The sequence below is a fragment of the Otolemur garnettii genome, unplaced genomic scaffold, assembly GCF_000181295.1.
Source record: "Otolemur garnettii isolate 467f Iridium unplaced genomic scaffold, OtoGar3 scaffold00071, whole genome shotgun sequence".
NCBI lineage: Eukaryota > Metazoa > Chordata > Mammalia > Primates > Galagidae > Otolemur > Otolemur garnettii.
The window spans coordinates 4285489-4300023 of record NW_003852466.1 but is presented as its reverse complement, the minus strand read 5'-3'; the positions used below and the strand labels follow the sequence as shown (position 1 = coordinate 4300023).

Sequence of the window (14535 nt, the reverse complement as noted above, 5' to 3'; positions counted from 1 at the left end):
TAAACAGACTAAAATGCTACCAGACATACTAGCACTCCAATGCCCAGACACTCAGCCACATGTAAACAAACAGACAAAGAAGTAAACAGAGCAACAGACAAACCAGTCAACTAACAGATCAAAAATGAAAGAAGGGAGAGAGAAAAAGAAAAAAAAATAGTGATAATAAAGGATAACTACAGAAATGTTGGTCGTAAAATGATAGAGCAAACAAATAGGAAAGCAAGCAATCCAAGAAGAGAAAGTATCAAAATATATATATAATAAAAAGTAAAAAATTAAAAATTTTAAAAAAAAGGAAAAAAAAAGGGAGGGCACCACTAGGAAAATTACCTTTTTTTTTTTTTTTGAGTATATGCAAACAAGTCTCTTTTTCAATGCAGTGGGTTTCCGGTTTAAAAATATATATATAATTGTGCTGCAGTATATTTTCTAGACAACAGGTGGTGCTGTGAATGGTCCCTACACTTATACCAAAAATAGGGGAAAAGAGAAAGAAAGAAAAAAGTATATATGGAGAATCTTTGCTGGCAGGATGCCAGATTCTCCCTGCAACAGTTCCCGCAGAGTGTTGGGCGTCTTGGATCAACTTCAGATGCCGGAAGGCTCCCTGCAGATCATATTGAGCTCTCCGCGCTTCTGGGGGAGGTGTTATGGAGACGCCATTTTGGAGGTTTTACAGTACGTCTGGTTCCTGGCTGGAGCCCACTTCTGTCTGTCTTCCAAACTTGGGACACAAGTTCGCACTTCACCAGACTTTCACTCAACTCCTAATTTCTCCTCGAACAGAAAACCGTTGTAGTCCGAAGGAAAAAAGCTGGGGCCGCCCCTTTTGCGGTCCGTGTTCAGTTTATTTCCAAAGTGGGAGGGGCTACAGCCACAGCCGGTGCTGCCGCTGTCTCCGCCCGTCGTGGCCGGTGTTTGTAGGAAGGGAACCGATTCCATGCACTCAACTCCTGGTTTCCCCTCAAACAAATTTATGTGATCCAAGGGAAAAGAGCTAGAGTGCTTCTTTTGCCCTTGGAATTTAGTTTGTTTCTGATGGGGGAGGGGTTATAACTGCTGCCACTGGAGCAGAATGTTCAAAAGACTTTTCAGTGTTTGCAAGATGGGAACCAATTCACCCTGCCGGTCACCGCCTCAGTCCAGCTCCAGACAGACTTCCAAAATTACGGGATGGATTGGTTCCCAAGCAGAGTCCCTTCCCCTTGAGTTTCTGTCCAAATGCCTGGATCCCTAACACCCCAAACTGGGTCCAAATGTCTCCCGTTTCTGGCCACCAAATTCTGCCCGGGAATCCACACCTCACCACACTCTCCGCGAGACATGCAGACTCCCCACGAGTTGGGCACAGGAGCCTTTCTTGGGGGAGGGATTGGTTTCTGTCTCTCAGAAAGCAAGCCCCGCGACCTAAGCCACGGACCTGGCACCGCAGGTGGCAGATGGCGCCGTTTCAGCTGCTGCCCTGAGTTTTTTCTGGCTGACACCGTAGTTCTGAGCTACACTTCCAATCCAGCAATTCAGCTCTTTGCTGCTTGCCCTGCGCTGCTTATCCGCGCAAGAAATCCACGCAGAAGAGATCCCACAGGCCCACTCTCACCTGAAACCACCAGGAGAGTTGACTCAGGGATGCATCTCCTCCGCCATCTTCAATTTATTGATCCATTCGTGGGTCGACGGGCACTTGAGCTTCTTCCGTGACTTAGCATAGTTTTCTTTCTGTTGTTTTCCTTTCCCAGTTTGGGTATCAGGGTGATATGGTTTCATAGAATGAATGGGGGGAGTGGATTCCGTCCTTCTTCATGTTATGAAAGAATTTCTGCAGTGTAGGTACCAGTTCTTTGTGGGTCTGATAAAATGTGGATAAGAAACTATCGGGTCCAGGACTTTTTTTTTTGTTGGGAGGTTTTTTCTTTCATTTTCATTACTTGATATAATTCTATTCAAGAGTTTTATTTCTTCTTGACTGACCTGAGGTTGTATATTTCCAAGAATTTGTTCATTGCCTCAACGTTTTCAAGTTTATGTGCATAGAGATTTTTGTACTATTCAGAGATGATATTTTATATTTCTGTGGCATCAGAGTTTGTTAGAGTCTTTTTTTACCCATTTGTAGAGAAAGGCCTGTTGCTTTTGTTCACCTTTTTAAAGAACCAACTTTTTGTTTCATTAATCTGTTTATAATTATTTTGTTATTGATTTCATTTAGTTCTGCTTTGACCGTCATTATTTCTTTTCTTCTGGTTTTGAGATTGGTGTGTTCTTCCTTTTCCAATTCCTTGAATAATTTATAACATTGTTGACTTGTGATCTTTCTGTCTTTTGGGTGTGGACATATATGGCAATAAACTTTCCTCTTAAAACTGCTTTTGCTTAGTCCCACAGGTTTCAATAACTTGTATCCCCTTTGTCATTTAGTTTGAAGAATGTTTTGCTTCCCATCTTAATTTCCTCTTTGACCCAACTATCAATCAGCAGTTAGGTTCTTTAGTTTCTGTGACTGTAGAGATCAGCATTTCTATGGAATTGACTTGTAGTTTTATCCCACTGTGGTTTGAGAGGACATATGGTATAATTTCTGTTTTTGAATTCATTGAGACGTTTTTATGGCCTAAGATGTGATTGATCTTAGAGAATGTTCCATGAGTTGATAGTCACTGGTTTGGGGGTAGAATGTTCTGTAAGTGTCTGTCAGGCCCATTTGTTCCATTTAAGTCCCGTATTTCTTTATCTTCTGCTTGGAGGGTCTGTCCTCTGTCAGTGGGTATTGAAGTCCCCAACTGTGTTCATCATTTTGTGTGATCAAGTCAGATTTGCTTTATGAATCACATGAATATTTAGCATTGTTATGTCTTGTTAAATTGTTCCTTCCACCATTGTATAATGATCACCTTTGTCTTTCGTTACTTTTGTTGATTTGAGGTCTACATTTCATGATAGGAAAATGGTACACCAACTTTCTTCTCTTTTTCTTTCTTTTTTTTTTTTTTTCTGGAGACGGAGTCTCATTTTGTCACCCTGGGTAGAGTGCTATGGCATCATACCTCACAGCAACCTCAAACTCTTGGGCTCAAGCAATCCTTTTGCCTCAGCCTGCTGAGTACCTGGAACTACAGATGCCCAGCACAAAGCCCAGCTATTTTTTAGAGACAGGGTCTTGCTTTTTGCTCAGGCTGATCTCAAACTTGTGAGCTCAAGCAGTACACCTGCCTTGGCCTCCCAGAGCGCAAGGATTACAGGTGTGAGCCACTGCGCCCATCCCTATACCGGCTTTCCTTTGTATGGAATATTGTTTTCCATCCCTTCACCTTGAATCTGGATGAGTTCTTGTGGGTTAGATGTATCTGGTGATAGCAGATACTTGGCTTATACTTTTTTTAATCCATTCATCTAGTCTACGTCTCTTGAGTGAGGAATTCAAGCCATTCACTTTTACTAAGAGAATTGATAAGTAGGGTGGATTTCTGTTCATCCTGTGGAGCAGAACTTTATTGCTTTACCTTTTGAGCATTGTGCTATCTGGGCTCTGACCTTTCCCTTTTGGGTGGTTTTATGTTTGTGGGTATGTATTATGCTGGTCCGTTTATAATGCAGTTCTAAGTACTTCCTTCAGGGAAGTTCTAGTGTTGACAGTTCCCTCAATGTCTGCTTGTCTGGGAAAGTCTTCATTTTTCCTTCATGTAAGAAAGTTTTGCAGGATATACAAGGGCTGACAATTAGTTCACAAACTAAACCTTAAAAATGTGCTCACATACTCATTGCTGAATATCACTATAGTCACCTTTGGAGCACTTCCTTAGGAAAGCTGTGCACTGATGCCAGCGCCTTACTCTACCCTGCTAAGCAGTTTTGGAATTCTTTTTCTAGAATGGCTGTAAGAACTGTGTTCCAGTAATTTTTTGTGGGTAAAAACTGTCTCACAGATGATGCCATATGAGCTGGTGCATTGTTGTGATGCAGGAGCTATGAGCTGTTCATAAAAAGTTCAGGTCCTGTTCATCTTTTTTATGCAGACGTTTCAGCACTTCCAAATAATGAACAGTCCCTCTAATACATATCAAAAAAGGTTAGCAATGTTGTTATGACTCTTCATTTGGACTGACCACACGGTTTTGCTTCTAAAGAATTGGCTGATTCCATTGTGCATTTTGCTGCTTTGTTTCATGGTCATATTGGTACACCCGTGTTTCAGTGCCAGTGGTAACGGTGGCTGGAAACATCATCTTGTCTCTCTAAAAGGTCTGACAAATGGTGACTTTCCTTTGCTTTTGTTCATTAGTGAGGTCCTTCAGGACCGTTTTTACAGACATCTTTCTCATACAAGATTTTCAGTTAAGACTTTTCTGTTTCTCTGTTGATGAACAATTTGATGATTTGTAATATTTTTGTCAGTTTTATTTGTTACTGACATCCTGACCTCTCTTTATCAGGGACACTTTCCCCTCAGAGAAGTATTTAATCCATTTGTACACGGCTGTTTTCTTCATGGCATTGTCCTCATAAACTTAGACTAATAGCTCCCTTATTTCACTTCCTTTCTTGCCAGGTTTAACAAGAAATTTAATGTTTGTTCATTGTTCTGTTTCAAGCTTCAACATTCTTGCAGTGGCATATATATATACACAAGAACAATAATGAACACCATTCAGCAAAATACCACCACACATTAACACAAACACAGCTGTGAAACACTGATATACCAAGGTTATAAAACCTTACCAAGTGTTTGACAGTGCTGCCAATGTAAGCACAGTGGCAAGTTTGTGAACTTCATTGTCAGACCTCATAAATTCTAGGCTGGCCATTATTCTGTTTGAGAAGACTGAGAATGGTTCCCTGCTCCCTTTTGGCTCATAAGGTCTCATTTGAGATGTCTGCACTTAGTCTAATGGGTTTTCTTTTGTAGGTTATCTGATGATTTTACCTGACGTTTCAGAGAAGTTCTTTGTTGTTAAACTTTGGCCAGTCTGATGCCTCTATGTTCTGGAGATTGCCTCTTGACAATGAATCTTCCAAGAGTTCATTGCACTTTTTTTTTTTTTTGAGACGGAGTCTCACTTTGTTGCCCTTGGTAGAGTGCTGTGGCATCACAGCTCACAGCAGCCTCAGACTCTTGGGCTCAAGTGAGTCTCTTGCCTCCACCTCCTAGGTGCTTGGGACTACAGGCGCCTGCCACAGCACCTAGCTATCCATTGCACTTCTTGTATGTGGATGTCAGATTTCTAGTAAGAGATGGGAGATTGTCAAGTATTCCTTCAAATAGGTTTCCCAGTTCTTGTATATTTTCTTCTTCACCCTCAGGGATTCCTATGTTCTTAATGCTAGGCCTCTTTACCTAATCTCAGATTTCTCATTCCTCTTATTTCTCTGTTCTTTCTCTTTGATGTGTTTAATTCAAAAGTGTTAATCTTCTAGCTCTGAGATTCTTTCTTCTCCCTGATAAAGCCTATTCTTAAGGCTTTCCCAACATGTTTTATATTTCCTTGAATGAATTTTTCATTTCCAGAAGCTCTTCTTGATTTTTTTTTTAATATTTTGTTTTCTTTAGTGAATTTTTCATTCATTTTCTGCATTCTTTTTGTGGCTTTCTTGTATTGGGTATCTATTTTCTCTTTTATTTCATTGAGCTTCCTTGTAATCCTTATTTGCAAAGCTTTGTCAATTATTTCAGTATTCTCATTTTAGTTGGTTTTTGTTGGTATGGAGTTATTGTTTTCTTTTGTGTGTGTCCTTTCACTTTTCATGTATTTGGAGATCTTTTGCTGATTTCTTGTTTTTTGATTTTTGTTTGGTTAATGGCACACCCAGTTTAATCCCTGAGATCAGTGGATGGTGTTTGTGGGTAAGAGCAACCTGTATAATTGAGTTAGTAAATGCTGTAAAGGGCAGGTAAATTGACCTGTCAGTAGGTGGTGCTTTCTGGATGGAACAAGCTACAGTGTTGTTTTAGGGTTCTGTGACTAGCCCTAGTTGCTGGGGGAAGCACTTGATTGCCCCAGGTGGTGGGTGGGACCCTGGAACTTGAGGTGAAACCTTATTCTCTTCTACAGCAGAGGTGGGTGTGAGGGTGCACCTGGGCAGGGGTGGGTGGGTGGTGTAAATTTGCCCTCAGGCTCTATAAAAGCTGATGATGTATCTGTTTCAACAGGGGTCAAAGATCTGCTCCCAGCTTCTGCAGATCCACCAAGGGAGGGGCTATAGTGGCCTTGCCCAACGAGAAAGCCTGCTTATGGAGGTGTGGCCATTTGCAATACATAATCTAGAAGTCTAAAGCAGTCTGTGGTCCTCCTTTTGGGGAGAGCGGTGCCCCACAATCACACGACAGCTAAAATCCACACTGCACTCTCCTCCATATCTGCCCACATAGGCACCCTCACCTCTTGAGACCAATTTATAAATTTCCCCTCCTTGTCCCGTGAAATGCAGTTGACTTGAGGGTAGATCTTCCCTGTCCCTGGGTCCCCAGAGATCAATCCCTGACTGTGCCAGGGAGATGCACACTGGTTCCAAATTGCCCAAGAGGTGCCTAAGCAGGTTCAGCATCCCTTCTCCTTGGGACATACTGCGTTCTGGTAGAGTACAGGCATGCAGCACCAGGGAGAGCTTGTGGGCACTTCTTAGTGTACTGCAGGACCCCTGAAGGAAAGGTCTGGTGCGATGGATGCCCCAGTAGAGGGGAGAGACAGTTACTGTGAGCCCTGGCAGGGAGGGGAATGAGGGGAGAGCTAGCATTCTGGCAGTCTCTGTCTCTCTCTCAGAAGGCAGCCCACTCAGAATGTCCAGGCTCTGGGGTCAGACAGATTCCCTGGAAGCTATCAGACCCCTGTGGCTCCCGTAGTGTGGGTCAAATCTGGGGAGATGTTTGGAACAAGTGAGATGAACACTGGGAGGCTAAACCTGTCTCAGGAGGGCGACAGAGCGCAGTGGGTAGAGAACAAACATGTGCTACTTGCCTTCTTGGCTCAGGTCTGCAGTGTTGGGAAGTGACTTCAAAGGCACTAGCAGCCTGCTGCTTCATACTCAAGAAGTTCTCCATTCACTGGCAGCGGCAGCTTTTGGGCTTGTGAGGATAGAGGCTGTCTCCAGCAGCTGAGGAGCCCACCAGCTGCCAGAGATGTAGGGGCGGGAGAATAAACCACTCCGTCTACCCTGCTTACTAGACTCCAGGCTGCTCTGAGGTTGCTGTCTGCTGAGATTCTGCTCCTCTTTCCCATCTGAGCCTCCTAGGAGACCTCTTTGGAACCCACTTTCTGGGAGGCTGAGGCTTAGTTTTGCTGGAGAGATGACGTATTATGTGGCTTCAAAGTTGTCTTAATCCTGCAGTGAGAGAACAGGTTCATCCATCCACTCCTTTACATCATTTTCATTACTCCTAGGAGCATAAATTCCCTCCCTTTCGGCCTGTAGCCAAAGGAAGCCTACAGCCAGTGTCAACATCTCTTGGAGGAAGTTTCTGGAAGTTGCATATGAAACATGCAACTAAATTTATATTTCAGTTTGGTCCTATTACCACTAACTTAAAACTTGGTATCTGACTGAGGTCTGCCTACAGAGAACACTACATATTGTCCTTTCCACATGACGCTGTCTCTCAACACCTCTCAGAGTGCCTCTTGAGCTGGTGCCCTTCTGTGTCTGTTCCGAGGCACCAACGCCCTTTGCAGCCCCGCGTTACCTTCTGTGTAAGTGGGTTTTCTGACTTTGTGGTAGGTGCTCTTCGTGAAGGGTGTCCCCATACAGAGCATCCCACTATCTACCCTGCAGACACCTTTCTTCTCGTAGTCTCAACTGCTTGCTTTCTTCTAGTCTGATGAAATAAGGAACAGACAGATGTGCCTCACTTGGGGCCATCAGAAGTTAAAATACTCTTTTTCAAGGTAGTACTTTTCTTTCTTTACTTCCATTATTAATTTAACACTTAACATTAAGTACAATGTATCTGCTTTGTAATGAATAGAAATTCTTTTAAACAACATAATCCTGCCATCTTCAAAGTTATTTAGATTAAAATTCCTTTTGTTTTTTTTTAAGTCAGTCTTACTCTGTCACCCTCGGTAGAGTGCCGTGGCATCACAGCTCAGTGCAACCTCAAACTCGTAGGTTCAAGTAATCCTCTTGCTTCAGCCTCCCTAGTAGCTGGGACTATAGGCACCCACCACAGTGCTGGCTATTTTTAGAGGCAAAGTCTCACTCCTATTCAGGCTGGTCTCCAGTTCCTGAGCTCAGGCAATCCACCCACCTCAGCCTCCCAGAGTGCTAGGATTACAGGCATGAGCTCCCGTGCCCGGCCTAGATTAACTTCTATAAGAATATGACCACTTGGCCAGACACTGTGGCTCCCGCCTGTAATCCTAGCACTCTGGGAGGTCCAAGTGGGTGGATTGCCTGAGCTCACGAGTTCAAGACCAGCCTGAGCAAAAAGCAAGATCCCATCACTACTAAAAAAGAGAAAAATCTGAGGCAAGAGGATCCCCGCTTGAGCCCAGGAGTTGGAGGTTGCTGTGAGCCACAATGATGCCAAAGCACTCAACCCAGGGCAACTCTGTCTCAAAAAGAAAAAAAGACTGTGGCTACTAGCACGTGCTACAAAGAGAGCTTCAGGGGTTAATGTAGGTAGATTGGGGCAACTCTGAAGGAGTGGTTTTAGTTTGCTTTTTGAAATAGTTTATGGAAACGTTTAAACCCATAAAAGAAAAACTTCAGACAAATTAAATTTAGCAGAGTTTAACTGTACAAAGTGTGATTCGCAGATCAGCCAGCCTCCAGAGCACAGCAGGTTCATGGCCGCCGTGTGGACAGGTAGTATTTAGGAACAGGAAAAGAAAAGTGTGTACATAAGGTGAAAGTGAGGCACAGAGACAGCTGGATTGGTTATTCTGTGGATGTGGCTTGAACACTTGGCAGATTGACCAGAACTGTGTGATTGGTACGAGGTGCAAGAATAGATTAGAGTCTTTTACATGTCCGGTTAGGTTACAGATCACTCTCGAGAGAGAAACCTTTAGGTCAGACATAAAAAGTTCCCTTTAAGTTTAATTTAACAAACTAGATAGGCTCAATTTTCTAAGTGTCTGCACATAGGCACAGATGGGTAGAGTGGCATAACACTTTTTCCTGATGTGCATGTACAGTTCATTGCAGAAAAGGCAAAGGAACATTTAGATTAGCAATCAAATGGTAGAGAAGTTCTTAAACCAAGGGAAAAATCCACTGCGGTATTTCTGCCTCTTTAGAGTCACAGGAGTCTTCAGGAGCAAACACAAGCAGAGACAGACCACACACCACCTGTGTTGATGGAGAGGAGAGTGACGATGATCCCCCTGAGCACAAGCCAGCCAAACTCAAGAGGAGGTCAGTCCCACAGTACTTGTCTCTCTAGAATGTGTTAGCTTAAGCCATTTGTGTCCCTGAGTGAGTGGTAATTAATGCTTGTTAGGCTTAGGCTGGGCGTGGTGGCTCATGCCTATAATCCTAGCACTCTGGGAGCCTGGGGAGTGGGGAGAAATCACCTGAGCTCACAGGTGCAAGATCAGCCTGAGCCAGAGAGAGACCTCATCCCTAAAAATAGTCGGGCATTGTGGCGGGCACCTAAAGTCCCAGCTACTAGGGAGGCTGAGACAAGAATCACTTGAATTCAAAAGTTTGAGGTTGCTGTGAGCTATGATGCCGCAGCACTCTCCCAAGGAGGACAAAGTGAGACTCTGTCTCAAAAATAAATAAATAAATAAATGCTTGCTTTATGCATAATACTGCTAATTCTATGAGAAGAGAGGTTCTACCTGTGAGATCCTGAACTTTTAGACCCATAGGCTGGTCCTAATTCTGCCATTCACGAACTAAATACAGTTCTTAATTTCTTACCCATACCATGGGACTGATGCCTTTTTTTGTGAGATCTTTGGGTAGACTAGAGCTAGCATGTATTGTGTTGTACACTTAGTAGCTGTCAGTGGATTGTAACTTTAAATTAATGATTAGATATTCTGTATCTCTCGAGTTCTAATTTTTTCTCTAAATAGTCTGGGTATACGTTATCACAGATTCTTATTACTGAACTCTACCTGAATTTGTTGTTCTCATTGAATCGATAGTAATAGTGCTGCACACTGTGATAAGTGGCTTTGATGAGCTCAGGGTTACTGTACAGCAGCAGCAGCACTAATGTTGGAGCCTAAGCTGGGGAGTTAGTACACTAACCCTGCTCAAGCCAGTGGTCTTTGTCTTTACCACTGTGAACGCTGTAAGGTTCAGAATCGTTACTTATCAAACCATGGCAGAATGGAGCTGGGAAGCTAAGAACGGAAGGCTCTCACACTCAGTTTGCATGGTGACAGGAACTAGCACAAGAAATTTTTCTCAGCCATAGTTTTTACTGCATGAATCTCAGAAGGACCGCTTTGCACAAATACTCGCCTGACATGCTTCCTTACTGGCAGAACCCAGATAATTCCCAGGTTATAAATTCTACCTGACAGCCACTGGCACTCCCCAATCAGAGCTCACCAGCTCTTGCAAGACCCTGCCAGTGCCAGTGACTATTCTTTCTAAACAAATTGCATAACGACCTATTTCCTTAGTAAAACCCTAAACTTTTGCTTTGTTCTTGAGACATTCACAAGGCCACCTCATTTTGTACATATGTCCCAAATTTCATTCCGTTTTCACTCTTATTTCCAAATAAAACCTTTTTGGTTGGGGGGAGGTTGTTGTTGGTTTCTTTTTAGATTTGTCTCTATGGTTTTTTCCCTTGGAAGTTGACACTACCTATACATGTAATTAAACAAGGACGGGTAGCATAAGGGAGGATGTGGTCAAATGCTAATGCTGCAGAGAACAAGGAAAGTACAGAATTTGGATGTTAGTTGTAAACATTTCTGTAACAGTACATGAGGTGATCTATACACTTCTAGAAAAACAGTTAGTGAGCTCTGGAGGCTCAGTAACTTAGCACCTAAAGGCAAGCCTCGACTGTGCCCCTCTGTGTGGTAGACATTGTTAACTCCCCAGTTCTGCTAGTTCCTAGCAGTTCCTGGAGGCAAAGAGTATGTCCGTATAGGTACTCCATAAATGTTCAGTGAACATAACCTAATTGGAAGGACAAACCTTATAAGAATTGTTTCTCATTATTATTTTACTTGGAATTATGGCCCAGGTCGTCAGATTTACTAAGTTATCGCTGATAGATTAAATCTTCTGGGTTACTTCATTTCGTTTGTATCACAACCTCCTTCTTCTTTTTCTTTTCTTTTTCTTTTTTTTTTTTTTTTTGAGACAGGGTCTCACTGTGTTACCCTTGGTAGAGTGCTGTGGTGTCACAGCTCACAGCAACCTCAAACTCTCGGGCTTAAGCGATTCTCTTGCCTCAGCCTCCCAAGTAGCTGGGACTATAGGCGCCAGCCCCAACACCCAGCTATTTTTTGGTTGTAGTTGTCATTGTTGTTTAGCTAGCCCAGGCTGGGTTTGAACCCTCCTATCTCAGGGCAGTTGACCAGTACCCTACCCACTGAGCTATGGGTGCCACCTTTTTTTTTTCTTTTTTGAGGAAGTCTCACTATTGCTCAGGTGCAGCCCAGCTCACAGCAACCTCATACTACTAGGTTCAAGCCGCCATCTTGCCTTAGCCTCCCATTACAGGTGCTTGCCACAACACCTGGCTAGTTTTTCCTTTTTCTTTTCTTTTTTTTTCTTTGAGACAGAAGGTTAAGCCATCACCCTGGATAGAGTGCTGTGGCATCACAGCTCACAGCAACCTCAAACTCCTGGGCTTGAGCAATTCTCTTGCCTCAGCCTCCCGAGTAGCTGGAACTACAGGTGCCCTTCACAACACCTGGCTATTTTTTGGTTGTAGTTGTCATTGTTTGGCAGGCTTAGCCGCTTGAGCTATACGTGCCACCTCTTTTTTTTTTTTTTTTAAGATAGGGTCTTACTATGTTACCCTGGGTAGAGTGCTGTGGCATCACAACTCATAGCAACCTAAAATTCTTGGGCTTAAGCGATTCTCTTGCCTCAGCCTCCCAAACAGCTGGGACTACAGGTGCCTGCCACAATGCCCATCTATTTTTTCGTTGTAGTTGTTGTTTAGCAGGCTTAGGTTGGGTTTAAACCCGCCAGCCCCGGTGTATGTGGCCTGCGCCCCAGCCTGGCTATTTTTTCTATTTTTAGTAGAGATAGTTGCTCAGACTGGTTTTGAACTCCTGAGGTGAGCTCAAGCAATCCACCCTCCTCGGTCTCTCAGAGTGTTAAGATTACAGGCATGAACCACCATGTACCTGGCCCAACCTTATTAGTACTTTTTAAATTATTTTGATTGGATTGATAATTATCAAATGCTTCCTTGTTTGTTTTTAAGAGAAACCTGTGGAGAGATCACTCTGAGAGATTAATTTTAAGGCTGAAGCTTTTACTGGTATCTTTCAAAAGGATATTGTAGCAATTCCCATTTGAACCATGTTCCAGGAGTAGAAATAAATCATATGTTTCAAGGCTTGAGTGCTTATTACTATGTTGGGTACTTTGTCTGCTTTAGAAAATCATGATAAAAGTACACCTCTTGACTTCCTGGATTTGTGAAGTACGGTTGATAACTGTGATGGGAAAGTTTGTATAGATTGATTATGCTACATTATTACCTTTTGATATTTGCCTGAACTGATGGGTAATGAAGATAATGACTATTTGCCTTTTGTTTATTTGTTTAGCCATGAACTGGACATTGATGAAATCCCAGATCCAGACTTTGATGACAGTGGTTCCCTTCTAGGATTCAAGCATGGCTCAGGACAGAAGTAATTATTCATAAAAACTATTGTGTCCCAGAAATCCTAACTACTTCAGCTGTCTTAAAGCTCTCTAGTATTTAGATAGTAATAAATGATAATGTATTTGATAGCATTTGAGATATTATAGTTACTTCTCTTGTTAGTAGAATTATTAGAGTTATTAGTTAGAATTATTAGTAGAGTTATCACTGTACATTTGATTTATTGACATATATTAATTCAGTTGCACTTCATAGCAATCCAGTGTGATTCCATTTCAGAGATAAAACAGCTACAGTTCAGAGGTTTTGACTTGGTCAAGATCAATCCCATCGTTTACTGGAGAGGTTTATGCCAGCCTCCTGTGACTTCCAAGCATGGTTCTCACATAGTGTCTCACATATCCATCCCTGTGCGCATCTGGAGACCATAGCAAACATACCATGAAAAGGTCAAATCAGCAATAAACAAAACAATAAGTTAAAAGTGAAAATCTTTCTTTCACATCATTCCCATACGCAGGCGTCATTTGATGAGTTTGGCATGTCATTCTGAATTTTACTTATGTGTTTTTGTAACTATGTACATGTACACACGTTACTTTTCATAAAACACAAAACCGAATCAGACTGTACCTACTGTACAGCTTGCATGTCTTCCCTCAGCCGTATCATGGATCATCCTCCTTGTCAGCACATACATTGACCTAATCCTTTCAACGGGGACATTGTGTTTATTTAATCATCCTGACTAACAGCATCTAAGGTGTTACCTACCGAAGCTCTGAGCATAACACCCTGGAGGTGCCTCCCGTTTATTGGCATATGCCAATCTTTCTTCCCAAACCTGTTCAACCTTTCATCTACCAAAGAGCATTTGGATGATTCATCGTATTTTATCATCATAAATAAAGCTGTTGTGAACATGTGTATAGGAAACCCAAGTTTTCCCAGTAGGTAATTGTATAAGAACAACTGGAGGTTGTATGACATGAAGACTGAACTAAGTAGGTAAGGCACACTAACAGAATCTTGTACCAAGACTCTAAACTCAGACTAATGTCTAAGGGTTGAGAGCTGAGATCTTACTTGCCTATTTTGTAAGTTGAGAAATCTGTTTAGACACCTACACATTTATAAAGTCAGCAAAGAAAAAGGGTATGGGGAGTGTGTCAAGATTGACTGATAAATTGAATTCAAATTAGTTCAGATGTATATGCTAATAATTATATATGTTGTAGTTTCTAAAAATTATCCTTATCTCTCCTTTATAAGGCAGTTGTAGTTTATATAATCATTTAAGACTAAAGATTGTAAATTTAACAATGTAGGAGGTTTTTAAATTCCTGGCAGAAGCCAGGTGCGGTGGCTCACGCCTATAATCCTAGCACTTGGGAGGCCGAGGCAGGTGGATTGCCTGAGCTCAGGAGTTCAAGACCAGCCTGAGCCAGAGTGAGACCTCATTTCTAAAAAAATAGTTGGGCATTGTGGGGGGCACTTGTAGTCCCAGCTACTTGGGATGCTGAGTAAGAGAATCGCTTAAGCCCAAGAGTTTGAGGTTGCTGTGAGCTGATGCCATGGCACTCTACCAAGGGTGACAGAGTGAGACACTGTTGCAAAAAAAAAAAGTAAAAGAAAAGAATATATTTACTGTGCTTTGAACTTCTAAGTTCTTTTCTTTAAAAATTTTTGTGCACACCTAAGATCATCTGATGGCACACTGGTTTAAATCACTGGCCTAGAGGAATTGTGTCCTCAGCCTCTTCAGGGCTGACCAG

At 42.4% G+C, this 14535-nt stretch overlaps 1 protein-coding gene across 1 annotated transcript in view; it reads left to right on the top strand.

Moving 5' to 3' along the window:
- Positions 1–14535, top strand: part of TGS1 (trimethylguanosine synthase 1) — a 65575-nt gene that overhangs the window by 26395 nt on the left and 24645 nt on the right. The window contains exons 5-6 of the mRNA XM_003793684.3: positions 9234–9351; positions 12699–12785. Coding sequence (XP_003793732.2) covers positions 9234–9351; positions 12699–12785 — 205 coding nt within the window. The remainder of the gene's footprint in view (positions 1–9233; positions 9352–12698; positions 12786–14535) is intronic.